At 39.8% G+C, this 27,461-nt stretch overlaps 1 protein-coding gene and 1 long non-coding RNA gene across 2 annotated transcripts; one reads left to right on the top strand and one right to left on the bottom strand.

The window, feature by feature from the left end:
• Positions 1–27,455, bottom strand: LOC311217803. The gene is made up of 5 exons (XR_014619064.1): positions 27,097–27,455; positions 26,654–26,752; positions 23,674–23,743; positions 7,343–7,423; positions 1–327 (listed from the first exon to the last, which is right to left on the bottom strand). It is a non-coding gene; the product is annotated as an uncharacterized lncRNA (long non-coding RNA).
• TMEM52 (transmembrane protein 52) lies at positions 860–5,687 on the top strand. The gene is made up of 4 exons (XM_084300072.1): positions 860–975; positions 1,768–1,812; positions 3,300–3,469; positions 4,138–5,687. Exons 2-4 carry the CDS (start codon positions 1,781–1,783, stop codon positions 4,455–4,457), a joined length of 522 nt encoding a protein of 173 aa, XP_084156198.1. The 5' UTR covers positions 860–975; positions 1,768–1,780; the 3' UTR covers positions 4,458–5,687.
• Positions 27,456–27,461: the final 6 nt, after the last annotated feature.

The following is a 27,461-nucleotide window of genomic DNA, read 5'->3' on the forward strand; positions in this document are numbered from 1 at the left end:
TTTTTAGCTCTAGTTGTCTTTTTTTGTTGCTAACCAGCCACATAGCACGGCCACTGTGACTGATCATCTTTCACATGGGCTGGCAGGAGGGGTTTTGGCATGTAACTGACCTCTGCTGTATCGGTGCTGGCAAGGTGTCTGACCTTTAAGTCACCTACTCTGAAGCAGAAATAAGCCGTGTTCATTCATACACAGTGGATGTGGGTGACCTTTGATGGATGTTTTGCTCTTCCCTGATGAGGGCAGGACTGCTGTAACCAGCCAGGGGAGTGTTTTGATGCGATGGGCTGCGTGCAGGGCTTCACCATGACGGGAACTGCAGAAAAGCTGTCATTTAGAAGGGGAAAAGCTGCTGTAATAATTGCTATAGTTGAAGTAATGAAATAGTTTCTGGAAAGTTTCTACCAAATAGTATCAACACTATTGCAAGGCAGACATAACAACATGAAGGTCCTTAATTTATACATTTGAAATGTTGAGCACGGTTAAATTATTTTGGAGCAAGGCCATTTCCAGGGAGTAGATGATGCCTTTTCATTCATCTGTGCGTTTTAAAAAGGCTTTCTACAAAGGGAAACACTCTGCTTTCCCAAACCTTTTTTAATTATTTATTTTTAGTATTTTCGATCCTTTTCCACGACTCCTCCACCATCTCTCGCACGCTGCACACGCAGAAGAGTGTCCAGCACACGAAGCCGCCGCCGGCCTCCCGCGAAAAGCGCCGAGCCGCAGCCCCGCGGCCGCCCAGCCGGAGCCGGGAGCGTTGCGCACCCCTCGGGGCCGGCGCCCCCGGAGCTGCTCCCGCAGCAGCTCGGTCCCGGCCCCGCCTCGGCGGCTCCTCCCCCGGCGCTGCCGCCTCCGGGCCCCGCTCGCCCTTGAGGCGGTCCACGGCCCCGCTCCTCTCCTCTCTGCTCCTCTCCTCCTTTCGGTGACATCGCTCCGGGCCCCTGCCCGCGGCTGGAGGCGCTCCCACCGGTGAGTACCCAACGCCGGGCGAATCTGCGCCCACCCCGCTCCGGTGACCTTAGCGGAGCAGAGGGGGACTCGCTCCTGGCCGCCCAGTGCTGCTTTTTTTATCCCCCAGACCCGCACCGGCTCGCAGACGTGGCCCGGCTGGCCTTGCTGCGCCTCCCCAGGGTCTTCTGCAAAGGCAGCCCCCTGCCACCTGCAGCTCTGCTGGGACGCTGCACTCTGAAACGTGTCAGAAGCTGTCCCCTTTTCTTTGTACGTAGGTAGCTCTGAATAAAACATTCCCGGAGCTACGGAGTACACGGAGCTGTGAAGCACTGAAGCTTTCATAGCACTGGAGCTATGAAAAAGTAATTTAAAAGTATCTGGGAGAAGTAGGAAGTTAGGCTGGGTTAAGGAGCTGGACTCAAAGATCCTTGTGGGTCCCTTCCAACTCAGGATATACTGAGACTCTGTGAGCGTTTGCTGTGGCACTTCACCCTTGTTAAGGTGAAATAACTGCCTCATAGTTCTGAGAATCCAGCACGTGTAGTTCTCTCTCCTAAGCAACAGAAAAGTTCCACTTTGAAAACAGTTCTTCACCTAGGACCCCGCTTACACAGTGGGATTTGTGTGCTCACAGCTGGAGTAATGTTACAACCACGAGGAACAGTCCTCTGAAACTAAATCAGGGGTGTTTTTGTTCCGTATCCCAGATGATTGCTTTTCCTTTTTCAACTCAAAAATGTGTTCCCTGACATGTATTCCCTGCTTGAGTGCAGATACTTAAACCAGTGAATTATCCACCTTCCTTCGCAGATGCCCTCAGAACATGTCTAACTGGACAAGTCTGTGGTATGTCTGGTAAGTCGATTGTTAATCTTACTAACCTCGGAGTAATTTGACATATATTATGAGCAGTAATTGCAGTAAAGCAATGGGAATGCTCCTTTCAAGACACGATGTGGGAAAGGGTTTCTCCTGTTTTATGAAAGCCACCAGTGGAATGACCGCATCGCAGAAGAGATACGGTGTCAGGCGGGACGGAGCATTCATCTAGGGATATGTCATCTTTCCATTCTGAGTACGCTCAAGTTCAGCCATAGCGCTTGTTTGTTCTTCCTAAATAAACAACTTTGAGCACAATGGCAGCTGCCCAGAACGGGCTCGTTAGGGCTTGGCACTGCGCTGCCTCCCATGCAGTCCCCAGCTCGCTCCCTTTTATGGGACACAGCACTGTTAGCTTGTGGCGCGGGTTTGTCATTCTGAACTTGGGATGATTTTACAAACCTGTTCCCTGGCTGCTTGACTGAAAGGGGAAAAATAATGGTGAGTATAAGGCAAAGGGCTTGCCACAAGTGGGTTGGTCTCTGGCCTAGGCCGTGCATTGTACGTACCCTAACATTGGAGTTTGCATTCTGTCACATACCATTAATTTTGATGACATACAGAATGAGTTGGTTACTTTTCATTGTCATTCTTTGCTTTCTTAGAATGTGTTGATATAGAGCCGTTTAAAAATACATATTATACAATGTATTTTAAGGCTTCTGCAATTAGGCAGCATTGAAATCGTGAAAGCTAATGAGCCAGTGCTGAGACTGATAGCACTGCGATACCTTTCCATAGGTGATTTCTGCCTCCATCAGAAGGCAGTGTGTGAGGGCTCACAATCCTTTATTTCATGGCACAATAGAGGGCAGCTCCTGGGTGTGAGGACTTAAGGATTAGCTAGTGCTGAGGTAACGCTCCTCGCGCTACAGGGATGTTTCATTGCAAAGTTCTAGTAGGGCAGCATGCACTTCTGGCATGTGGTTTTAAATTCCCTGAAAGCATTTTTCTAAAACAGTAATTTGCATGAAAATGCATGAAATTTTTGGAAGTTTGAGGCCCTCAAATCTAAACTTTGAGTGTAGTCTGTGTGTGCATCTGACTCATGCTAAAGAGAAACATTCTCTCTTTAAAACCAAATAAAACAGTTATTAAAGGAATGTTTTGTTTGGAAACATGATTCTTACGGACAAGTACTACCTTTGGTTTGGAAAAAAGAACAGAATGCTACTGAGGCCTTTTCTACAAACCCTTGCCATTGAAAGTGGAGCCGTTCTCACTGCACGTAACCCAAGGTAATTAACATTACAGCATCTGTGAGCCAGAAAGAATTGTACCAACAGTCAGTAGCACTTCGATTTGTGATTGTTTGTGATCCAGTACCCATTCAGAACCGCGCCTGAGAAGGTTTGGAAGGTTTGGCCTGTCTTTCACCCATTTAGAACAAAATTATATTCAGCTCTAGAAGAAGCAAAACGTAAGCACTGACTTTACGATGTTGTTCTCCATCTGCTTTCAAGGTTAATCTTGCTGACTATGTTCATGCTCCTGCTCTGTGGGATCACAGCCAGCTGCATCAAGTTCTGCTGCCGGAAGAAGAGGCCTCCAGTTCAGCCCTTCCCTCGGCACCCCTACGATCTGACTGGTGTTGCTATTGACAGCGACAGCACAGCCCACAGCACAGTGACCTGTAAGTACCCATGGGACTCAGCTACTCAGCTGTGCTTTGTGGTAGAGCGTGTGTCCAGAGTGCTGTGCTCTGTTCTTGCAACAACAGGAACTTTCTGAGCTCTTCTCAGAACATCTTCCAAAACCACAGGGAGGGCATGGGAAAACTGAGTGTCATCAGGGCCACGCAGTAAGTAAATGCAGATGGCAAGTAGGATTTAATGGTGCAGAAGTTAGAATAAAGTCTGTGGGGGGTTAAACTCTCGCGTGTCCCCTCTCACATCTGCTCTAATTCTCACTGCTCCATTTGTTTTAGCTCTTTCTGCCCACCTCACTGCCCAACTATTTCAGACCACGTTATCTCAAACCCTAAGATGTTGTTCCCAGCTGTTGGTGTAGGAACCCAGCTGGAACTGCCTCTGTTACAGCATACACCTACAGTGTCAGGTGTTCTTCAGTAACAGCTGGATGGCAATATGCACAGACATTTTCTCTTCTGACAGCTCTTTTTTTGGACAGTGTACAGATTACATAAAGTAACTCTGTAGTGGTAGCTTTTAGTTTACAGTGCATACGTTCTGCAAACAAAAATTGAGTCCATAATTTATTGGAGAAGAATGGGATTAGTCTTTTCTATATCAGGGTTCCATGCAACTGTTTAATTTTTTTTTTCATTCCTTTTCTTCACAGCATACAGCTCATTCCAGTACCCTCTGAGTGTCCCTATTCCTTCATTATTTGTGGGCATGGACAGGAGCACTGTGTCCCCTCCAGCTTACAGTCCCTACACAATGGAGTTGCCACCTTCTTATGATGAAGCTGTCCAAATGGGTAAACAATACATTGAAGTAGCACTGGTCAGCCAGAAGCTCAGTGACATCCCTGAACAGGTGACGCCAGGCGGGCTGAATTGCACCCAGTGTTCACCTGATAGAACCAACAGAGATCCGGCAACACAGCCCAGCTCAGAAAATTCAGAAGATGTACCACAAGAACAGCCTCAGCTCTAGCTCATTTCACATTTGGAGTAAAGGAATGCAAGGCGTGAAGAATTTGGTTTTATAAGACAAGTTTCGATGAAAAGATGTTTCCTCCCATGCAGTTGTAATGATCTGTCAGAAGAAATGTTTTCTGCTGTAATTTCCTGGTTAAGCTTCTTCAGGGATATGAAGGGAAGTAAAAGGGCAGCAGTTTAAAAATACCTGTACAAGTGGAACAGGGATGCTTGTTCATCATCTCCTGATTAAGAAAAATGATTCCCTGTGCCCAGCATATGGCAACAAAAAAAAGGTCAGGGCGATTTTGACATCTTGGAAAGAACGAGCAAGTTGTTCAAGAACAGAACCTTCCCAAACTGGAGTTGAAAGCAGAATCCTACGAACTTGTTCTGAAGAGTCTGTGATGCTCAGATGCTCTGTAGTTTCATTTATTTTGGGAACTTTAACTGTCCAGCAAACTGCTGAGGTGCTAAACTTGTTGCTACACAATGGCACATGTTCCTACACTGAAGGAAGATGGCAGGAATGTATTTGAAGGAAATGTATGATCTTGTGTTTCCCAACTAGAATCATTAGTTATGAGACTTGACGGTGTTTGATTGTTGTTGTTGTTTTTAATCTTTAAACTTCTATTTTTAAGATGCTTTGGCTTGTGTGGGATCCTTTTACAGAATCACAGAATCACAGAATTTCTAGGTTGGAAGAGACCTCAAGATCATTGAGTCCAACCTCTGACCTAACGCTAACAGTCCCCACTAAACCATATCCCTAAGCTCTACATCTAAACATCTTTTGCTACATATTTTGCCAGTTAAAGTACAAATTAGTTTTGGAGGAATTTCTGCACATCGTTAAGTATTACTAATGTTTCAAATATTCAATTTCTTTGATGATTAAGCCTGGTGGATTTGAAAAACACCACAAATTGGAAAACGTCAATTGTTTCAGATAGCCAAATATATATTTTCTGTATTTCACAAGAATATGATACTGCCATCATCAGAATTTACCTTAATTATCCCTCCAAGTGAGATTTTGTAATGTGAACTTGACAAACACTTAAACCTCAGGGGAAAAAAAGGCTGAAATAAATAGCAAGATAACCCACATGGCATCAGTTTAAAGGTTTATGAAAAACTATTAGCTATTCAGTTGAATTATATTACCTGCCAGTGTCAGCAGCAAGTTCATAATGATTTTCTGCAGTGTGAATTTCTCCCAAATAAAACATTTATTTCTGTATTGATAATGTTTGTTTGCATTAAACAGGAAAATCCATAGTGGGGGAATTAAGGATGAAAGTAACATGTACCGGGGCAACTAAAAGAATAGTTAGTTAGGTGCTAAGCAAATGTTTGCATATAGGTTTGTCCAAACCACATGGAAGTTCTCAGGGCAGCAACAAACTTTATGTATTTGGAGAAGCAAGATGAGAGCTAATGGATCATACAGAACAACAACAAATACCAAGAACAATAAAATGAGATCTTAATGATTTAGACAGAGGGTGAAAGTTACTTTTCTGACTGCTTGTGGGTTTGCATCTGTACATATAGTCACCAGCACCTGAATAATACATTGTTAGCCATTAGCTCTAGTGTAGCTCTATCTATGTTTCAAAAATACTAAGCTATGCAAGACTTCAGTATTAGTAGCGTTTATCAATGAAAATGTATTTCCTGCTCACCTCAGATATCCAAGCAGATAAGAAGCAAGTGTTATTTTTAAGTGAAACTAGATTAAATGAAAAACTAAGATCATGAGATACCCATAATTTCTGTATAATGTCTACTCAAGAATAGGATGGCACTTTGATTTCCTCAAGTAAACATGCTTTTATTGCCATCTACTGAAGGATCAGCTGAACTGTGTTGCATTAAACTGCTGTGTAGTGACCACCACTCCCTTAACGCTGATCAAAATCATCAAATAGCATGCTGAATTGCCTTCAGGTGCATGGTTTAGAAACAGGCTTTGCTATAAAGACGAGTGTTACAGAAACTAAGCATCACTTACATTGTTGTAGAGAAACTGGAAAGTACCCTGAAACATGATCACAGAGTTCACTTTCTAGTCCTCTTGCTACAAAAATAACTTGCTACTTGATTGGAGAAGTTGGTGTCAGCTGAAATCATATGTAATGCCCTACCTTATGTAGCCACCAGAGCTGTCTACTTACTGGCTTTCTGCATCCAGCTCATCAGAAGTAATGTCCTCTTAAGATTTTTGCAGACAAAGACCATCCCCACTTAGCACTTCTGCACATTTTGCCTAACTGGCAGTTAGCCAACATGGTATCTCTGTACGTTTTGTCTTCTGTCTTGTCTAAGTGATAACTATATGTCTGTATTACTCAGAATTTCCAATTTTGTTTCTTACCACAGCAATTAATGGGCTAAAACACTGAATTCTCCAAAACTGTTGAAGGGAAAAGGCAGAGTGCTCACTCACTAATAAAGACAGGAATATAACATCAGGCAAATGAAAAGAACAGTGACTGACACAAGAGGGCACTCCTTCACTTCTCAGTGTGTTGTTACATCGCCACTTGTAGCAGCTTCGTGAAGGATATCTCGGTGTTGCCAAGAGGCGAGAGCGGTTCTTAGGCTGGGTTTTGCTCAGGTCTGCAGAGCTCACCCTGCAGTGCAAGGACTGAGCTTGCTTGAGGAGTACAGGAATAAAATCACAACGGTTTGACTTCCCTGCATGCTTTTGCTTTTACAACACTTCTGTCCTGTGAGCTGCCAGTAGTACCTGGCCGACTACCTACCAAACCGTGAGGAGATCTCTTTCCATTTGGTTATGGGGAATGATAGTTCTGTTAGACCCAACATCAAAACACGAAATGCTACACACTCACAAATGAGATCTGACTCTTACAAATTCCATGTAAATACCTGCAGCAAACAGAGCTCTCTTCTTACTTTGGGGATAGCTGTATTTGTGTGGAAAGTCCAGGCCATCAATTAGAATCACTCCTGCACGTGGGAACACAGTGAGAGAAAATAATCACTTAATTATCTATGTTGGAAAAAGAATTAAAATGGAGATAGCCTCAATCCTGCTCTACAGATGTAACAGCTTGAAAACGATGTTCCCATATGCTTTGCATTACCCCAAATAGCAGGAAGTAGAATGGAAAAAGAGTGTCCATTGATCACCTGGGTCTCATCTGATTAATCGGGCAAGGCAGAGAAAGGCAAAAATTTCTTGTTAACGTGTATAAAATTAGGTTCAGGAACCAGCTCCTGTTTAACCTGTATTTTTGTAACAGGAATAGAGGAGAATATTACAGGTTCTTAACCCTCCTATGTGGTAAGTTAAAATTAATTTATTTATTTCAATTAACATTTTAAAACTCATCTAGAAAATATGAAAATGTGGAATGGAAATTAGTATTGTTTTCACTTCTATTGCCGCTTTTCACAAATGTTTCTTTTCTGATTTTTGCTTTGTGTTCTTGCTAGCTCTGTTTATCTCTGTGGGGGATCTGACTTTGTGATTCTAGAAAACCTTGTTGTATTGTCAGTGCCTCTTAGTGAGGCTCAAGCAGGAACAAAGATGCTTTCAGAAACTCCCAACCTAGACAGACATGGTGTTCCTTTATTTCCCCTACTGAGCCCATGAAGGGGAATGGAGAATAATGGATTCTTCTTATGTTTCAATTGTTCTCATGTATGATGAGTCTCTGGTTTCATCAGTGAAAGCATTTGGAATGTAGATAACTAGTTTTCTTCTAGAATTGGATTCTGTACTAGTAGAGGACATACAGTAAGCATCAACTGCAGAAAAAGAGCCTAGCTTACATTCAGTTTTGCTCCTGTTTCCAGTTAGGTATAACATCTTGATTTTTGGTCAGGAATCTTACACAGTGCTTCCTTTGGCTCTTTGCGAGCCATCAGAGAGCAACTGGAAGCAGATGCATATCAATGAGAATTAAATTGATGTCTATCTATGTATTATTTACAGCCAGTTCTTAAAAGTATTCTGAAGCTTCAAAACAAGACGCTATAATGGATACTATTTATTAGTGCTATGGTGGTCTTAAACTGTGAATTTCTAAAACAAAAGCCTTTCATGAGAAATGCGCTATCCCTGGTGGTAATATAAAAGAGCCTTTCAGGAAGATCCAGGATCAGCATATTTCCACTTGTAAAGAATTAATCTGTACATTTGCCCTCTCTAAAAATGCTTTAATTAAACACTTTAGAAAAAAAAACCCAGAGCAGAGAAGTGAAGTTGAATGGACACATTAAAGGTTTCAGTAACTTTTTAATCAAGCAGTCAGTCAAGCATATCTACATAATCTTAGACGAGGCACTTAGTCAAACAGGAGTTCACTCACTGTTAGCTCTGCTCAGGGTTGGTCTGAAATCACTTGTCACTGACAGGTCTACGTTACAATACATTGTTCACACAATGTGTGATAGACGTTTCCCTTCATTTGACCTTTTGGGTAATAAATAAATCTGCTGCTGATACTGATTATCGCCTGATATTCCACTGAGCTGGTATCAGAAATACCTTTACCACTGGCAGGGGTAAGAACAGGGCTTGTACCAAAGACCAAGATTAGTCTGGTTTATGCAGGAGAAGTCTGTGAATCCTGCTCAGGATTGCTTACGCTAATTCAGCTCTATGGTACTGGCAGTATTGGGAGCCATGATCTAGACAGCTGATGACCATGATTAACTCAGTGATGTTAAATACAGCATCGTTTGCTAGAGCTATGTTGACAGCATTGGTGCAAGTGGTTGTGTCTTACTGTTAGTATATCAGGCTGCTCTCACCTGTTGTAGGAATGCACTGAGAAGTGTGGAGTCCTGTCAAAAACACTGGTGTTGAGTAATTCGCCTTCATAACGCTGAAGTTTGCTATTCCCTGCCTAAGGAAATCTGCTTGCAGCTGCCTGTGGGTGTGCTATTGTCATGTTGTGTATAGAAGTCTGTTCAGTGACCTTCACAAAGCTGCTTCCTCTCTTATGTCCCTGTTTCTTTTCCCGTCCTGTTGGTTCCGTGTTTAAGGTGTGTGTCCTTTGACATGAGAAACTCTCCCACAGTGCCTACCATAGTGGGAATCGGTTCTTAGAGGGGAAAACTTATATAAAAAGTAATTAAAAAAACCAAACGCATCTGAGTTCTTTGAGTAGCAGAGCAAATAGAGCTTGGTTTTCTATATATTGTGAGAAATTCTTAACACTTAATGGTATGTAAACTGCTGTAGAAGCTTTTCTTATAGTTAGGACATGTGTAAGATCTTTCTTGTGTGCGTCCTCCAGTGCCAAACAAAGGTGAGCTCATGCTGCAGTCTTTACTGCAGTAAGAGTATTAAAAGATCCCTCTTCTCTGCCCAGCTCCTGTTTTTGTGAATCTTGCAGGATCTTTATGTCTTTGAGACCTCCAGTTCTCCATCAAACTTGGTAGAAATTGGTCAGTGGATTCTGAATTATTAGCTGGGTGTGGGGAATGGGAAGAGGGAAGGTGGGACAGAGTGAGTGTGATTACAAAACCTCACTGTCTTAGGAAACCAGGCTCAAACGGAACACTGAGCAGGAGACTTTGGTCACACAGCAGGCTGTAAGCTTAGCTGGAGGGAGGATCTAAGAACTCTGATTTGTCAGTCCAGCATTTTCACCATCGCTAGATCTGCTGAAGTCTGGCTATATCCACACAAGTTTTGTGACATCTCTAAGGCAAAAGCTCCTCTCTGTAATAACCTAAAGTGCATTTTTTGTTATGAATTGGATCTGGTGCTCATTTGGCACTGTTGAACATGCAATTCCTCCCCTGTTTGTCCAAAATAGCAGAAAATAACTACCAAAACAATTATTTGCTGGCTGTGTGCAAGAGCTTACAATGGGGAGATATCCTGCTGGAGCAACTCAGCGTTTCTATCACTGTCAGCAGTTTGCAGTCCTGTCGCTCCTCTCTCTCACACATGTGCTCACCGTGAGCACTTGTGCTCAGAAGGAAAATGCAGGCTTGGAAGTAAATTGCCTCAATAATTCATGGGCTTTATAGCCCAGAGCAAATTATACCTTGGCTCTGCCATGAAATTCAGGTTGCAAATCCCTTTATAGCCAAGCTCATTAACAATGTAAGTACAGTGGTACATCTATAATGGCTTTTATGATCAATGCATTATAATCTTTGGAGAGTAATAAGTGGTAAACTTGCAACATCAAGAGTGAACCATCAATAGGGTCTGGATGTAGTAAGAGTTGGAGAAAAGCCATTTCTTCTTCTGCCTTGCATTTGCCTTTGTCTGCCTCGCTGCCCCAAATACCATTTATTCACCGTGTAGTATGTGCTGTACTACCAATCAATAAAATAGATCTTACTGGCCTGAGGGCTGGTTTGCTGCATTAAGCAGCAAGTTTGAAATATGTAGACGGTCAGGAATTCCTGCAGGTGCAGGGATCTTTGTTACCTCTTCCAATAGTGTCTGTGACTTGGTCCTAGGTGTTACAATATTAATTAAAAAGGGGGAGGTGGGGGGTGTGTCAGCCTGAGGGAGGAGATTGCACTTAAATGGTTTAATCTATGGGAGTTTTTTTTGCAATTGCTTTTAAAACCTAACTCATGTTAGTTTTATATTAAAAAATCATTTGTCATTCTTCACTGAAGATGAGGTATGCCCTGGTGAAATGGATTCAATCTTGGTTTTGACTGCCACATGTTGAACCTATGACACCACCTTTGTCAGAGCATGTATCACAGAACAGGGGGTTGCTGGCTTCCAGCACAAATGGCTGTATACTAGGAGTAGATGACCTCAGTGTACATGCATGTAATCCAGAAAAAATAATAGTTTTTACTTTGTTACAGTCCTAATACTAGAATAGGTCTTCAGCAGAAATAAACCAGCACTGTATTACTGAAGCCCCTTATTATCTGGTCCATCAACTGGTAACTCCAGGTGAATAAACATTTGCACAAAATAACTGAAGAAAGACTAAATGTTTGCTGGCAAATAATAATTCTCCCATTTCTTACAAAACAGAAATTAAAAACTGATTTAAAAGAGTAAGATCTGGCTTCTATGCTATCTGTGAGTCTTGAATTCAAACTGTTGGCTAGTTTTCAGGACACATGTTAGTCACATCAATGTTTGAGTTTTGCTTGGCGGGACCTGACTACTGGCTCAAGTTTCTAATTAAAACTTTGGTTTTGAAAGTTAGAGTTCAGAAAGTTATAAGTTGGAAAGAAAACTTTCAATTTTTCTAACTCTTTCTGTAATTTCTGCATAAACCTGTTTCTACAATAATTATGTTTTTTTTTTATTACCCTTTTTACTACAAGATTTACAGACGTAAATGAAAAAGGGGCCCTGATCTAGGCAAACTAAGTGTTATGATCTGTCATGGGTTTTGTACTTCAAAGGCTGCATATGCCTCATATCAGTGCTGGGATTTTCGTTTTGTCTGTACCGCTTCAGAAGAGGGTCTTCTGGTATTAGAATTGCTAAGTAACCTGCAGCAAACATGGCCAGCTATAAAGATCTGGCACGTATGCTTTCTGAGAACCGCTACCAGAAAGTTTTATGTTTGTGGAGCGTTAGCTGCTGCATCTGCACCATACTACAGCTTTCTATGTGAAAACACTGTTACCTTAACAGAAACAAAGCTAGACGTGTTGGTTCAACAGAAAGGTTTCACTCTATACACATGTATCCCAGTCCCTAGTTTTGCAGTTTGCTTAACAGGGGGCTAAAAGAGCATAGAAACTGTAAAGTTAGTAATCACTTGAATACTAGAAGGAATAAATGGCTGGTCCAAGATGTAAAGGTGAGAATTCTGCGGCATCATTTCCAGTTCTTTCCCTACCTTTTCAAAGCAGTTGGGAAATATCTAACTGCAAATTCAAACAACGGGAAAAGAAACAGACCATGCAGTGTAAGCAAAGCACAGCCTTTGAGATTCGCACACTGGGAAAGTGCAATACCCAGCACAGCTGTACCTACTGGAAAAGCTGCTTATGAAAATATCCTCCTGATCATCTTCCCTTTGTTACCCATTTTCTTTCTAGAATATGTAAGTACTAAGCAAGTAGCTATGGACATGTCAGGTAGATGCTAGTCGCAAGGGAAGGAGCCTTTAAAGCCAGTTTTAAATAAAGGAGTAACTTAGAGAAATCTTACTTAAATTACTGTCAGGGGAAATAGACTACGTGATATTGAAAGTTCCCTTTGGGTGTCTTGGATAGAAGACATAACTTTTTTCAAAATGTACAAATGCCTGAATCCGCACTGAAGCACTTGGTTCTTACCACACTCTCCTCTTCCTTGCTTTCCTAAGTAGCTCAAATCAAGTAGTAGGATCAAATGTCCTGCAAGATGCTACCTTAGATATAAACACTAAAGAATACTACTCCTTTGACAGTTTGTACACTCACTTTTTATAATTTTGCTCATTTCTATCTTGTTGAAACTCAGTCTTTACTCTTTAGTCTATACATAATCTTCAGTCAAATTCAGTCTAGGTCTCTGGAGTCCGCTTTCAGCCCCACACTGTATCAGGTCAGACCAGGCAAGAAGCTTTGCGCAGCTCTGAGGGGCAAGAAATGCTGTCACTTACCCCCTGGACAATGCCTCCCAAATGGATGCATATCTTGTCAAAAGGCAGTTTGTCAGAGACACCCATGTCCTGTGAAGGAGGTAAAAGGAAGCTGTTCTGCACTGCACATAAGGTCACTTCAGCTCTTTTTAAAGCATGAGGTGGCAATACCATTGTGACTAGCTAGCTAACCAGAAGGCCATCAAAATAAATATACCATGCGTATCTGGAGAGCTGGCCCTCCAAGCCCGTTAATCCACCTAAGCTGCTTTTTTTTTCCACGAGATGGCACCAGTGAGCCTCAGAGACCCCGGTGAACGTTGCTTTTTCAGATTAGGTGCTGGAAAGTAACATTTAACTTTCTCATGAAATTTAATTAACTTTGTTTGGAGGTAAAAAGAAATATGCTTTTTACTGCTTACTTTAAAATAGCACATAGTGAGATCAAAAAGCCTACTAGATACAATGTCCTCCATACCTGCTGTGAAAGCCTGAAGTTCAAGTGACCATAGGGAGAATAAAGAAGTATATACTCCGTTATTTTCACTATAATATTCAAGAAACATTCTGTGCTAATAGGAAAGGCCATCTTTCAATCTAGAAACATCCTGGAATGTGACAGATTCCAGCTCTACCGCAGATATTCTGGGCATCTATACACACACCACTTTAAATGGCTTTTCCCCTACTTCCCCTTGGCTAAATACAGAAGTTACAGAAACATTGAACAGTTGAGGTTGGAAGAAACCTGGATGTCACCCAGCCAAACCCTCCTGCATGCAGCAGGGTCAGCTAGAGTGGCTTGCTCTGGAGCTAATCTCCCTTTGAAGAATTCAAAGTCAGATTCCATCTTTCTGAGCAACCTGCTCTAGTGCCTGACCACCCTTACAGTAAAAGTAGCTTTTTTTGAACATTTGAGTGGATTTTTTTTTTCCCATTTCAGTTTGCTGCTGCTGCTTCTTGCCCTGTCAGTGGGTCACTGAGGAAATTCCTCCTCTTCCTTCTTTATGCTTTCCCATCAGGTGTTGTATACCACCATTGGCATAATCTCACCTGAGCCTTGAGGCTAAAGAAACCCAGCTTGCTTGTCTTCTCATCATATGTCAGATGCTTCAATCCCGTAATTATCAAAATCTAATGACATCTTCTTTCCAAATTGCCTAGATCCTATCATTTAGGAATTTCACCTGAATTCAACTGTGACATTAAATTTATTTCTACCAAATGTAGGCCTAGAATAAATAGCTGCATAAAGCAAACCATGGGAAATATCAGGTGAGCTGGATACCTAATAATCCTGTTTACCTCTTCACACTGTGCCGGCAGGCTGTATGCTTTGATGCTACCTATGCAATGCTTTTTTATTGCGCTACTTAGAGTGGCATTGCATCATCTCATACGGTGAGAGTTCAGCACAGGCTTGTGATTACAGCGGTCAGCTCAGTGTGCTGCTGATTTGAGTCCCAGTGGTGAGAAAACTGGAACAACTAAATCAGATGGAGCAGAGGAGATGCTTCTACAGGACCTTTTTAATTAATGGTGAGCTGCTTGAAAGCACAAAAAATAAATGCAATCTACCTACTGCTTTGCATGGTGCTTTTGGGTGGAAGATGCTATGCAAGTACCCCCTCCTGTGGGAGATGTTTAGACGTACAGGAAATCATCTGGATTAAAAAAAGAACATGAGGAATAATGCTGTTGCAGCTCAGAAAAGAAAGAGATCTTCCTTTTCTCCAGTTTCTCTCATTGTCATCAACAAGAAAGCTGTATTTCATCAGTGTATGTGCTTGTTCCCATAGGTTTCAATCAAAATCATCAGCTATTTGGAAAAAAAAATGTTTTCTTAAGGGAATTGTAGCTAGTAATGCTGTAAAACAATTGTTTAGTGCTATGCTATAATAACAAAAAAAAATCTAAGTTTCATATTGATTCCTACCTCTTTTCAAACATATCTCACTATTGTAGGTCTGAAATTTATAATCCCAAATCTCTAAGCTTTAATCAGTGTGTGAGATGCTAAGTAACACTAATATAACTAAATAACAGGAATCCAAATCAGGATATGGATAACTTGGTAATTTATAGGATTCGTTTGGTGATATCTTCATTTATAATTATAAAATATAAAGCTGCAAGTGTTAGTTAGCTGAGAGTTCTATTTTCCACAGTCCCTCTTACTTTTTACCTCCCCTGATTGTCTGCTTAGACCTGGTCCTGTAAGATGGCCATTTGGTGCCCATTTTTGTTTTATCTCAGCTTGTGCAGTCATTTATCCATGTGCCCATGATTAATCCAGATGCCCAAATTAGCTACTTCATAAATCTGAAACAACATTCAGAGAAACGAAACTACAAAGAGGGAGTTTCTTCTCACTCTGGAGATGGGGTGGGGGAAGAAAAAGGCAACTGCTAGGTCTACAAATGAGTCAGATTGTTTCTGTTATGGATTTACAAAAAACACATGAATCCCTAATCACAGTTGTGGGGTCTTCCTGGCAGACAATCAAATCCTGCATGTCTGCAGTTCTAGTGATTCATATTTTAAGTTGTTGCTGCATTGTTTTGAATTCAGGGAAGGCTCTAGTATAAAAACTCTGGCACAGGAAGTTCAGCTTCCTCTCCAGATTTCCTTCCTCCACCTCCTTATATGCAGAACAGCAGGGAATATATTTAAGCCTTGCCTGTGCTGTGTGGAAACTCAGCTGACTGTAGAACAGTTAGCTTTTACACCCAGTACCTTCAGCTGCAGCGTACAGGACAGGCAGCACAACAGACCAAGTGGTTCTTAATGACAAGACTTAATCCCCAAAATATTCTTAACACTTGAGTTGCATTTTCTAGCTGTCTACAAAGCTGAACCTAGTCCCTAAAGCAAGCATCACCAAAGTGTGTGTCGAAGGTGACTGTTTTCACCATTCAGTCCTACTTCTACAGCAAACCAGGCAAAACCTTTACTGATGACAGTCGGTACTTTGCCATAATATAAACGTGCCACAACTACAGAGTAAGAACTACAGGAAACCAGACCTGGATCAAGTTGTCATCTAAGGTAAAACTAATTTTAACAGGCTAATCTCAATTGCTTGATTTTTATCTAGGTTTTGGTGTCCTTTAAAAACAACTTGCTAGTTTCTGGGCTGATGGCCAGTCTGCTTTAAGCCTCAGATTGAAATAGATATGGGAAAAAAAAGTACTACAACAACAAAAATAAAAACAAACAAACAATGTGTTATAACTAAGTTCTGGCAGCACGTCGTTAGGTGTGCTAGGAGAACAACAATGCAGAAAGTGTGACACAACATTAAAGACCTCTGAGCTAGGGCTGTACAAACTGGCACTACCTCGTGGCATTTGTGTACGTGCCAAGGTCCTCGCCAGGATGGCAGAGGTGGCACAGCTGTGGTATGGAAGCGCTGTACAGCTGGGCTAAATCCAGGTGTGGCAATACACAAAGGCAGCTTCTGATGCTTTCAGTTCTGAAACCTGCCTGTAGAGCTATCTCTAGGGTGTATGGCTGTGCTACTAGAGCTTCACTACATGGTGAACGTGTTCCCTACAAGAATGCTTTCTGGGTATAACAAAACCAGCATGAAGCATTTGCAGAGCGGTTATGACTAAGCTCGACAGGCATAGTTTATTCTATCACCGACCTACCTCCAGAACAGAACATGCTATGCTGGGGAGAGGAACAGCAGCAACACCTGCTTCAGTACCTTTTGCTAGCACAGCCAGAAGAGACAGCAGTACAGCAGCAACATGAGCAGGGGGGGAGAGGCCTGAGCGGCTAATTGCTCGTCATGTGTTGCAGGATGCAGACTCTTCCCACTAGTTACAATAGGAGGAGGAGGAGGACAGGAAGAGCTACAGCTCTCTTACCACCACCCCCTGCTCCAATTGAATCTATCCATTCCTGAGACCTCCCCTCGATTTTGTTATCACCATACCTGTGGGCAGAAGTACACGGGGCTGATTTAGCTGCAGCCCAGGTTAAGCAAGTGTGGTGTTGGAAATAAAATAGTGCAGTCCACGCATAGCAGAACACTGCCCTTGGATCAAATCTGACAGCCTTGTGTTACTAACGTGCAGCTTACTACCAGGCTGGCACAAAGCATGAAAGCATGAAACTGGGACTCACCTCAGTGCCAAATGCAATCGCTTGCTTTGGAGAGTGGCGAGTGTTTAAAACCCCTACCACATCACCCACTTGCTCATGCATATGTACGAGGAAAAAGGACTCACAGAGCTTTGGCCACGTTCAGATGCTCACAGTAGCAGATTAATACATAATAAATGGCAGTACAGTCAATAACAAATGCCCAAGGGTGATAGTCTATCTAGATGTAGACCTGCTGACTAGTGCATATTAATAAACCACATAATGCTTTTAGCTGAGACTCCAACATTAATTTTGATAGCGGAAAAAGATTTTATTAAAAATGCTGAAAATGTCATTCCTGGTTATTTGTATTACATTTCTTATGAGGATTTAACACACACATGCCCCTAGTAAAGAAATATAGGAGATGCAAAAACTGCAATTGACTAATCTGATAAAAAAAAAAAAAACAAATGCAAAAAAAAGCAAACACATTTTAAATTGTGAGAAGTACATTCGCTTCTTGAGTGTCTAATACTATAGGATGTTATGGATAGGAACTGTTTTTTGGGGTGTCTTTTATTTTTTTTTTCTCCTCTGACATATTCTTTAAAACATCTTCAGGCATATTATCATGGTAGTCCATAATCCATATGTCCAAAAATTTAAGTAAAAGGTATTAACATGGAAAAATGAAACCACTTGATCACTTGTTTTCTTTCCTTTGAATTTAGTATTTTAAAATGATTCTTAAAAACACTGCCCAGCAATCTAAGCTGTTCAAATAGTGCAGTAAGTTCACTTATTTGAAATTGTCACCATATATGTTGTGTTTTTAATTAAGTGATGAATAGCATATTGCTGTGTCTGTCTTTCATGGTGTTGTTTTTTTTCTAGTTCTAAACCTTTCAGGAGTCACTGAAGTTAGTGGGGAATTTTACTGACTTGTAGGCCTGGATCCATAACCTCAAAAAGGAAACTTCAACAATTCTCTAAATTGTTCTGCTGCTGTTATATTACCAATGCAAATCCCTACTGGTACCACTGTGGTAGAAGATACAAAAGATACAATAGTCTTTATGTTTTATTGCATTAGCATAATACACATCAGTAATATAACAGCATAACTCAGCCTAAACACACACAGGAAATATTATAGCTCTGTTGCTGAGCTTTCTTACGTAAAAAAAATTGTTACCATGTTGTTCACAGTATAATATAAAACCTGGTTTCCAGCTGTTACAGTTTACAAGTAAAAAATGTCTTCAATCAAGCATCAAAATTTGGCACATAATAATCACCTAAGAATAGAATTTATCCAAAACTATTTTGTTCAGCTAACTGAAAGCTACAGCTTCTGGAGAAATAACTAATCACATTGCTTGTTTGTGCGTTCTCTTCCTAGTTTTGTGCATGTTCATGGAGACCTGTTATCAGTGGGAAAAGCCTGTGGTTTATGTTACTTCGGCTATCTAGTTTGTGAATGCTTGCCTTAACCCTTTAAAACACTAGTCCAAATCTGTGTTCTAAGGTTTTCAAAATATTTTCCACCAAAATTGTTTTCAATAGTTTTAAGCAAATGTATACATGTAGAAGGGCTTAATTTATTCCATGATGTGTAATTTGTACAAGAAACTAGTTTTGCCTGCTGTTTATTTGCTCACACATTAATTCTTCCCGAAGAGAGACTTCCTGCTGGCTCAAGCACATATTTCCACATGTGAATCCCACCAAAAAAACCATAGTAACTTGTCCCATATCCCTGCCAATGGATTTCAAATCCTATTTCTAGAACTGACAAACAGAACTCAGTAACAGCAGCAACAATAGCTACAATTTCTTCCTTTCTTCCAACCTCCAAAATCTCGAAATATATTGGAAATGTTACTGTTTTAAGTTTGCAATACCATTGTGCATGATTATGTCCATTCCTCACTGCTGCGCATAAAACGAACTAAACAATTCATCCAAAATCAGACTCCATACCTAAGCCAAGAATAAAACTGAAAAGATCAGTCTCCAACTCCAGAATTTCAAGTCCTGTGACGTTATGGCTCTGTTAAGACAAGGGTAAAACTCCTGCATGTCATGTAACTTAAAATCTCCCCTGAACTCTTGGAATAGTACTGCTCGGCCTCAGAAAATCAGACTTTACTAATGAGGCCACTGCCTCTGTCAGTTCCCCTGACAGTGATGTTTTACTTTGTTTTGCTTTGTTGCTTGGAAACATGAATTTTATAAGCACATCTTTTTTGAACAGGTGCTCACAAGAAAGGGTCTTGCAGAATTAGGATCTCTGACAACTGGTTTGAGATTTGGGATGTTTACTGTACCCGAGTCTCAGAGGTCACAAGAAAGTTCTCTGTTTTTTTTTTTACTAAATTAGAGGACTTGCTCTCATGTTGAAAAGATATGAATTTTTAGAGAGCTAAGGAAGTAGATTTGTTTCAAGTCTTTTTTCTTATCAGCAACTGAACAGCAACATAGATTAGAGTCCTGCTTGCTAACATCTCAATTCTTTTTAGCATTTTTAGGAGAAATTGTCATGGTCTACAAATATCCTCTACGAATCTTCTATAACATAACAGATTTTTTTTCTTCTGAAACAGTAAGATTGGTGTATTTTATTTTTTTTTTCTCTTCACTGAGTTCTCTTCCACTGCATTAACAGAGTGGTTGGGCTGAATTCAGTTGCCAATTTTGCTTGACATGGATACTGGAAGTTGCCTATTTTTCAGACCATTTTGCTCAGTTCCAGTATATTTTCTGAAATAAATGCTTACTTTTGCAATACATAAAGTAACCATTATTGAATCTGCTCATTTTATTATCTCTTGCAATTAAATGAATAACTACTGAATTTTCTAAGCATGCCTCATCCTTTTCCTTTACCACAAACAGGCTTTGTTTGGCTAAACATAGATTCTCCAAAGAGAGTGATATGAGTCCCCTACTCCAAATACTTTTGCCTTATGAATGCAGTTTTTGTTTTCTGGAATCTGCAGCAGTACTGAAGCTTTACTGCAACTGCAGCAATGAAATAAATATAACTCTTTTTGAAAGTACAGCACCCTGCTCAGTAATTCAACATTTGGTAGCTATTTCACTGTGACACCTGTGCCCACTTTCTGAACTGTTATGTCACGGATTGAAGAATCTTCTACAGGAATCTGACATGTAGCTAGATAAGCAGATTCTTTTTTGTACTTGAAGGTATTTCCTGCAGACAAACTTCACCACAGGTCTGATGCATCTGACATCATGGAAAGTTTAGTAACTAGGCTGAAATCTCAATGTGGATTCTAAATTCTCAGCATCTCCAGGGTACCAGTTGTTTTCCTGTTAGTTGCCCAATGAGACAATTACACCCTTGAGGAAAGTCCCTTTAAATGGAAAAATAATAGGCTTTAGGCTTTTACTCAAATCGCTTCTTCTGCATTCATGCAACTGAAAAGATCAGTTACTTAAAAGTCTGTGTACAGTTGGTGTGTATGCATGTGTATTTACAAATAGATATATCCATATATGTACAGACCCTGTAGAATCTTATTTCTAAGACTGTAACAATGCCCTTTTGTTACTATTATAGCTGCAGGATGGGTGTCCATACAAGAAATATGTCCATTTACTTGCTCATTAATACCTGTTCACTTACTGCTTTGGATCCATCTCACCTCCAAACAACCTATGCTGGGTGTGTGGTAAGAAGTTTTTAAGAAGATGCTATTTTATATTCTATATATTTTAAATTCTATATTCTCCCCTGTTTTGTTTGCTGTGATTCAAACCAGTGCAACGTTTGTTTCATGCCACTAAGGGATTTCATCATGTTGCAAAACATCATTTGCCCAGAAAGGGCAGCTTTCCAGTCTCTTTGTCATGTTCCAGCACCAGAGGACTTTTAAGAAGTTGATTTATGGCTTGCTGAGCTTCAAGATATAGGGAAAAAATAAACAAGTAAACAACACACATTTGAATATGAAAGAAAAACAGAACAAGATCTCCTACAATCACAAGGACATGGAAAAGATTTCTGATACAGTTCTGGTTGTAGGAAAAAAAAGCACAAAAAATATTCTTCTGGCTCGCTTCAAAAAAAGGAAAAAAAAAAAAAGCAGTTAAGTGTGCAAACAGGCTTGGACCAACCTTGAGACACTCATTTATGCTTCAAGGTTGTAAGCTGAACATATAGGAAAATTCAGAACAGAGCTTACTCCCAGCAGATGAGCTCTGTTAGTTTGTAGAACAAGTATAAATATAGATTGCAAAATTATATATTTGGATCACTCTGTATGACTGTATCACAGTATAAAATTAGTATTCCTTGTAGTCAGTGCCATAGATCCAGGTTCAAGCAGCACTAACCTTTCTTTTCACTTCTTTCCATAAACTGCTAGGTGGTAGCGGCTAAATAATTTCACATGGTTATCCATCAGTTTTCTATGTCTAAGACAAAAGTAGTGATATATTTTGGCTTTAGGAAATGCTTCAAGATCTGCTAAATATAACAATCCCAATTAGGCAATGATTTTTTATGACTGCTGAAGTCAGAGATGCGTAGCGTTGATCTTAATTGGGTCACAAGGCGACAGGAACTGAATACGTTTTTTCTCTAGAAATAAAACTTTCTCAACCAGAATTTATGACAAAACAAAAATATGCATAATTCCTTTTTGGACATATGCTTGTCAGTGTGTACTGTCCCCGTGTAGCTTATTCTGCTTTTAAGAATGAGATTTACTGTCATATAATTGATATGCTTATTACATTCACAATAACACACGCATATGCAGTGGAATTAAATCTATAGGATAGTGTGGTCCTTCAGGACTGCTCTGCTTGGCTTAACACGTAGATTTTTTTTTTTCCAAAAGATTTTAGAGCAATTTTCCAAGTCTCTCAACAATTCTGAATTAAGTATTCTTGAATCAATTTCATAGATGAACCACAATAATCCATACCATAAGTTCAATATCATCTTCCAAGACTGTACTAGTTAAGAAACTTCCTGCCTTTTTGTGCTAAATTACATGACGACTTGCAAAGCTAGTTTATGCTACTTTAAAATCATGTCAATTATATTATATTCTCTTCTGACTAAAAATGTTTTGTTAATTTCATGTTTTGTTCTCAGAATTCATTTTAAAATAACTTTTTAGTTCCATTGTAATAGGCAAGCTGAAAGAAACTGTGAGACTGCAGAATGTAGCTAAGGAGACTCAGTTACTCCTACTTTTTCCTCTGCCTGGACTCACTGAGTGTTTCTATTCGGAAAGCTTTTATTTATTTCCTTTAACGAATCATCTTGATATTCTGCTACGTAGGTCCTTCCTAGGAAAGTAGCAGCATGATTTTAACTTAATTGTTAAAGAACTGGCAAAGAACAACAGGTTGAACAGTTACAAATCGGTTTAAGAAATAAATCAGAGTTCCTGATCCTCAGAATAAACTTGGGAATGATGCGTAGCTGAGCTGAAATGCACTGTATCGTTTAATTTTGGTGGAAAAATAGGACCAAATAGGTGAGAACTTGAAGCAAAATCAAAATAAGTGAATATTCTATGAATCTCTGCAGTTTTTGTAGAACGTACGCTATTCTGCCTACTAGAAATCAAGGAATACAAAGGCAGACAAAATACACTGCAATGGAAAATCGTGTTGGTGTGATGATACCAGAATACAAGGTGCTTTCCTGAGTTATTATTTTGGGTAAATTCATTAGAAACACTCACCTGGGATGTCACAAATGGAGAAGTAGGCAAAATAAATAATTTTCTATTTCTCAAGTATTTTTATACCATCTCGGGTGCTACACAGTTTTGGTAAGTGCTGGGTTTTGCCCTTTACAGTGTAATTTATACCTGTTTGGTGACAATTACTCTTTCAAAGTCCAGGATCATCTGAAGTTACCGTAAGAATCATGCAGTATATTTACTCAGACAAGAATATGTAAATTTTGATTACAAAAATGCAATAACAATGCTATTCGTATGCAAAAATGAATTGGATTCTAAGCAATTACAAAAATACTGACAAAACATTCAATAAAACATGAATGTAATATGTTTCTAAGCAGTATACAAGGCAATTTCACTTGCAAATAAAACTTGTACTCATTAATACTTTTGGGACCAAGTTACATCCTTGCTCTTCTTGTTTAACAAGAACACCTTCTCTCAGGACTATGTAATATCCGTTCTTCTATCTTTCTGCTTTTGAACAAGATTTCCTACTCCTGCAGTCTAAGACAAGCAACAGTTGTCTTTTTAACTGTTATATTGATCAAGATCCAGCATGGATTCCTCCAAAAACACTGTTCTATACATAACAGCATCACTGAATGAGAAATTTAACTGTTTCTAAACAGTTTCCACAGCTTTCAAAGGCCATCCCATGACATGGTTACTTGTCGTATGAGCTTCTGGACTCAGAAACTCAACTGCACCTTCCAGCTCTGTATTTCTAATTGCCTTAGTGGTAAAGATACAGCCATACGTTTGACAAAAGGTACAGTTGGGATGCCTGAAGCAGTTCATTAACGCAATCTGTCTCATCCACACATTCAATGAAGGTTATTACCTCTGCAGCGGAGATATCTGAGTAGGATGCCTGTGGCCATCTGAGCCCCCAAGTTGCATGGTGTGGTGTCCTGCAAATGTAAAACAGAATTTTACAGGTCTGATGACTATGATACAGATGTGAAAAGACCAGAAAGTAAAAAACATTCTGGGATTTTCCCTCCTAGGCAGTACTCCACCCTTATTTTCTAATTGCAAAACCATCTTAGATCAGGGAAGAAAAGTGGCATTTTTTTGGTCATCAAGATTCTTAAGTCTATTTCACAGGTGTTTTAAAGACTCTTAGTAACCTTTGTTTTTATCAGTGATGGCAGACACACACATATAAGAGGGAAAGCAGATCCTGGGGGCTGGAACCAAAAAGCAATTTTATATGTGTATGCAGTAACTGGCTCTCTTTAAGCAGATGTCCTATAAATCAGGAATTGATAAAAAATATAAATTTGTGTGGCATAATCGTTTCCTGTTTGGAAAAGTTTCATAGTATATATACAGTATTTACTGAGGTGGCCATTTTAACAACCACCTCTTTTGTGTTCAGTGAATAACTTGAAACAATGATATTCCATAGCTTCACCAGTGTGCTATGGTGCGCTGTAACATGCAGGTTTTGAATGACAGAGCAGCCTGCAAAAACAGGTGTTCTAGCAGCACACCAAATACTATAGACTTGGGCTAGTTTTGTCTTCATGTTTGAAACAATTGAAGAGACACATAAACCAGTGAATCTATCTAAAGATTTATCTAATTTGGCATGCTCTATAAAAGGGTTAATACAAGACGATTGAGAAAAAGGTGCAAGAGATTTTGCAACTGAGAATTATGGAGCAACCTGTTTACGGGAGGTTTTCTTCAGATCTAAATCAAGCTTCTTGAGGAAAAAAATCTCTTTTTGCTTCAGTTGACCTACTCCTAGCATGCATGGAAGCCCCTGGCATGAGAATTCTCACTCTTTTGTGAAATTAACGTGAGTTACATTTCCTATTTATTTCAGGTCTATTGAGCTACCTCAAACTGTACTCTTTAAAAAAATAATAATAAAAAAAAATCGTTAATTATGTGTATTAGGTCTTCAGGTATTAGCAGCTAATTTCAGCTAAAATTTTAGTTACCAACTTTTTTTAAAAAAATCTAAAATGGTAATGTGACACAGAAACAGATAAACTCATACATGGATTAAGTCCAGTTATTTCTGGTGACTGTTGCACACTTGCGCCAAATACAGTCTAGGATGGGTTTTGTATGTATCTATACGCACATACAAAAAAAAAAAGGTTAAAAATGAAAAAAAGTATTAAAAATAATGTACATACAGTAGCTTCCAGGATGGGACTATGTGAAGACACCAGAATGAAACATTCTGTGCATTGTGTTGCACGCAGTTATGTGCGATTCTTCAGGAAGATTTAAAAATGCAGCACGACTGACTTGTCCAAACAGATTTACTAAGAAAACCCCAATACAATCAAACCAGAAAAAAAACCACACCACCTCAAACAACCCTCCACCCTGTCAACAACAATTTCCAGTCTTCATAATCTCTTTTCATGCTAGTAGTATAGCTATATATCAATCAAATTTTTCACTGGAGATGAGACTTAATTAAGACACCGGATCAGAAACAGGAACTACTGCACAGTTGCGTTTTTACAAAAGAATAGGTGTGGTGAAAGAATTAGTTGTCACTCAGCAGATAATCTCTATTTGTCCTGTCCTATTTCCTTAACCAAACTCCACGGATTTTAAGAGTTGGTGTAGCACAGACCTCAAGACAGGACATTACCTTTAGCTCTCATAAATCAGAGAATGCATAGAAAATTAGAATGAAAATTAAATTACATATTCCTGGAACAGGATAAAATTATGTATATTTTGCTTTAAAAAAAAAGTTTAGGTACTATAATTTTATTATGATATAGACAATTCATACAATGAATCTTCCAGTTCAGTAACAAAATCTCAATACCAGAGCTCTTAGAGAAATAAAATGTTATTTACTGTTTGTTATGAACTTCAGAAATCTATGTTTGTTTGTTATACATATTTCTTCCAGATCATTCAGTGTTACCTAAAATTTCCGCAGTCAAAAACAACCCATGGACACAAAAAACTTGCACTTCCAATTTTGACTATTGGACTTAAATATTGTAGCAGCATGTACAACTGCTTTTTAGATCTCTAAAATACTTTGTATGTATCTAATAAGCTTGTTGTGTTGTTTCTTCAGTAGTTCAATTTAATCTGTATTTTGCTGATTGGAATGCAAGACAAATCTCTACCTCCATTCTCAAGCATATTTACATACATCTCCAAGTGCCTCCACAGATTTTAAGAGGGCAATTCCTGTTCATGATGAACACACATGCCTATTTCTTGGAGGGGATGGAAAAGAAATTATTTCCCTATGGCTGCCAAACAAAATAGAAGCAATTTGCGACTATAGGTAATGAATGTTTTATTCTAATTTCAGTAAATTTCCTATTTTGCTACTTGGAAATCTCAGGGCAAAGAACTAAAGCCTTAACAGAGCACATAAGTTATTTAAAAACAAACATTTGATTATTATAAAACAAAGGTTTAACCACACCAGGTTATAGCAGTTGTTTTTAACAGACAACCTGAATAATTGCTAACCCACTTTCCTACAGTTTAATTGACAAACCTATGCTTTCTCTTACTAATTACAGGTAACCAAACCTACCTTTCTCAGAAAGCATGATGGCAAGTAGCAGTTTTTTTGTTTTAAATTCTGCTAGGCTGGAACTTTGCAGAGAAAAAAAGTGGACTCTTTAACCTTTTTTAAATTAAATTCAATTTTATTAGAACATAATCTTTCCAGATAGGCTTTTAAGTATCTCTTCAATTTTTTTTTTTATTCCTTTCTAACTTTTTATTTTAGCTTTTTCCTGTTGTATGAACAAATAGTGGGAAAACAGATATATGTTGATAGGAAAAAAAATGATGCAATACTATGTACTTACTTTCTATTAATAAGTAATGAAGTTTTAGTGTATGAGCACTTAAGTGAAATGAATCCATATTGGTAACATCTGTCCTGCCTGGGTTACGTGAGGTCCAGTCTGTAAAACAGAAATTATTATTTTTTTTCCACATTCTGTTATTTTTTGATTTACTCTTTTCTACAATGCCTTCCAGAGGAGAAATGGATGCTTATCCTGGAAGTAGAATATGAAAATAAGTCCCTGGAAACTTTGGCCCTGCAAGTTCTCTTGAAAGTGATACCACAAAAAATAATTATGAAGGTGCAAACCTACAGAGCTGCCATAATCTTTAAGTCCCTGACAGAAATATGGCGATACAAAAGGGATTTAGTACTTGCTAGCAGCTTTTTAAGGCCTCAACCCCCCACCTCCGCCATTATTTGTGCGTAAAGCCCCACAATTCTTATGTTTAATATCCTCACACGCCAGTGAAAAAGGTTTCTCTGCTCTCCCTCCACGCTCTTTTTAACCGTTTAGCGCCACTTTCGGGGCTTTTTTTTTTTTTTTTTTTTTCCTTCTTCTTCTTCTTCTTGTTTACGCCGGGCTTTTCACCGCCGAGCTGGCGTCGGGCCTGGGCGCCCCGTGAGGGCGGGAAGCGAAACCCGGGCAGCCCGCGCCCTTTGTCCGCGCTGAGGAGGCAGCGCCCGAGGACGGGGCGGGGGAAAGCGACTCCTCCAGCGCCCTTCTCGACAGCAAACCCCCTTTTTTTGCAGCCTCCACACGCTTCAGAGGGGCTAAGGGAGCAGGGCGCTGCCTTAGGGGAACGAAGGAAGCCTTGGGCGCCGCC

The sequence above is a fragment of the Netta rufina genome (assembly GCF_964035555.1).
Source record: "Netta rufina genome assembly, chromosome: 22".
Classification (NCBI taxonomy): Eukaryota; Metazoa; Chordata; class Aves; order Anseriformes; family Anatidae; genus Netta; species Netta rufina.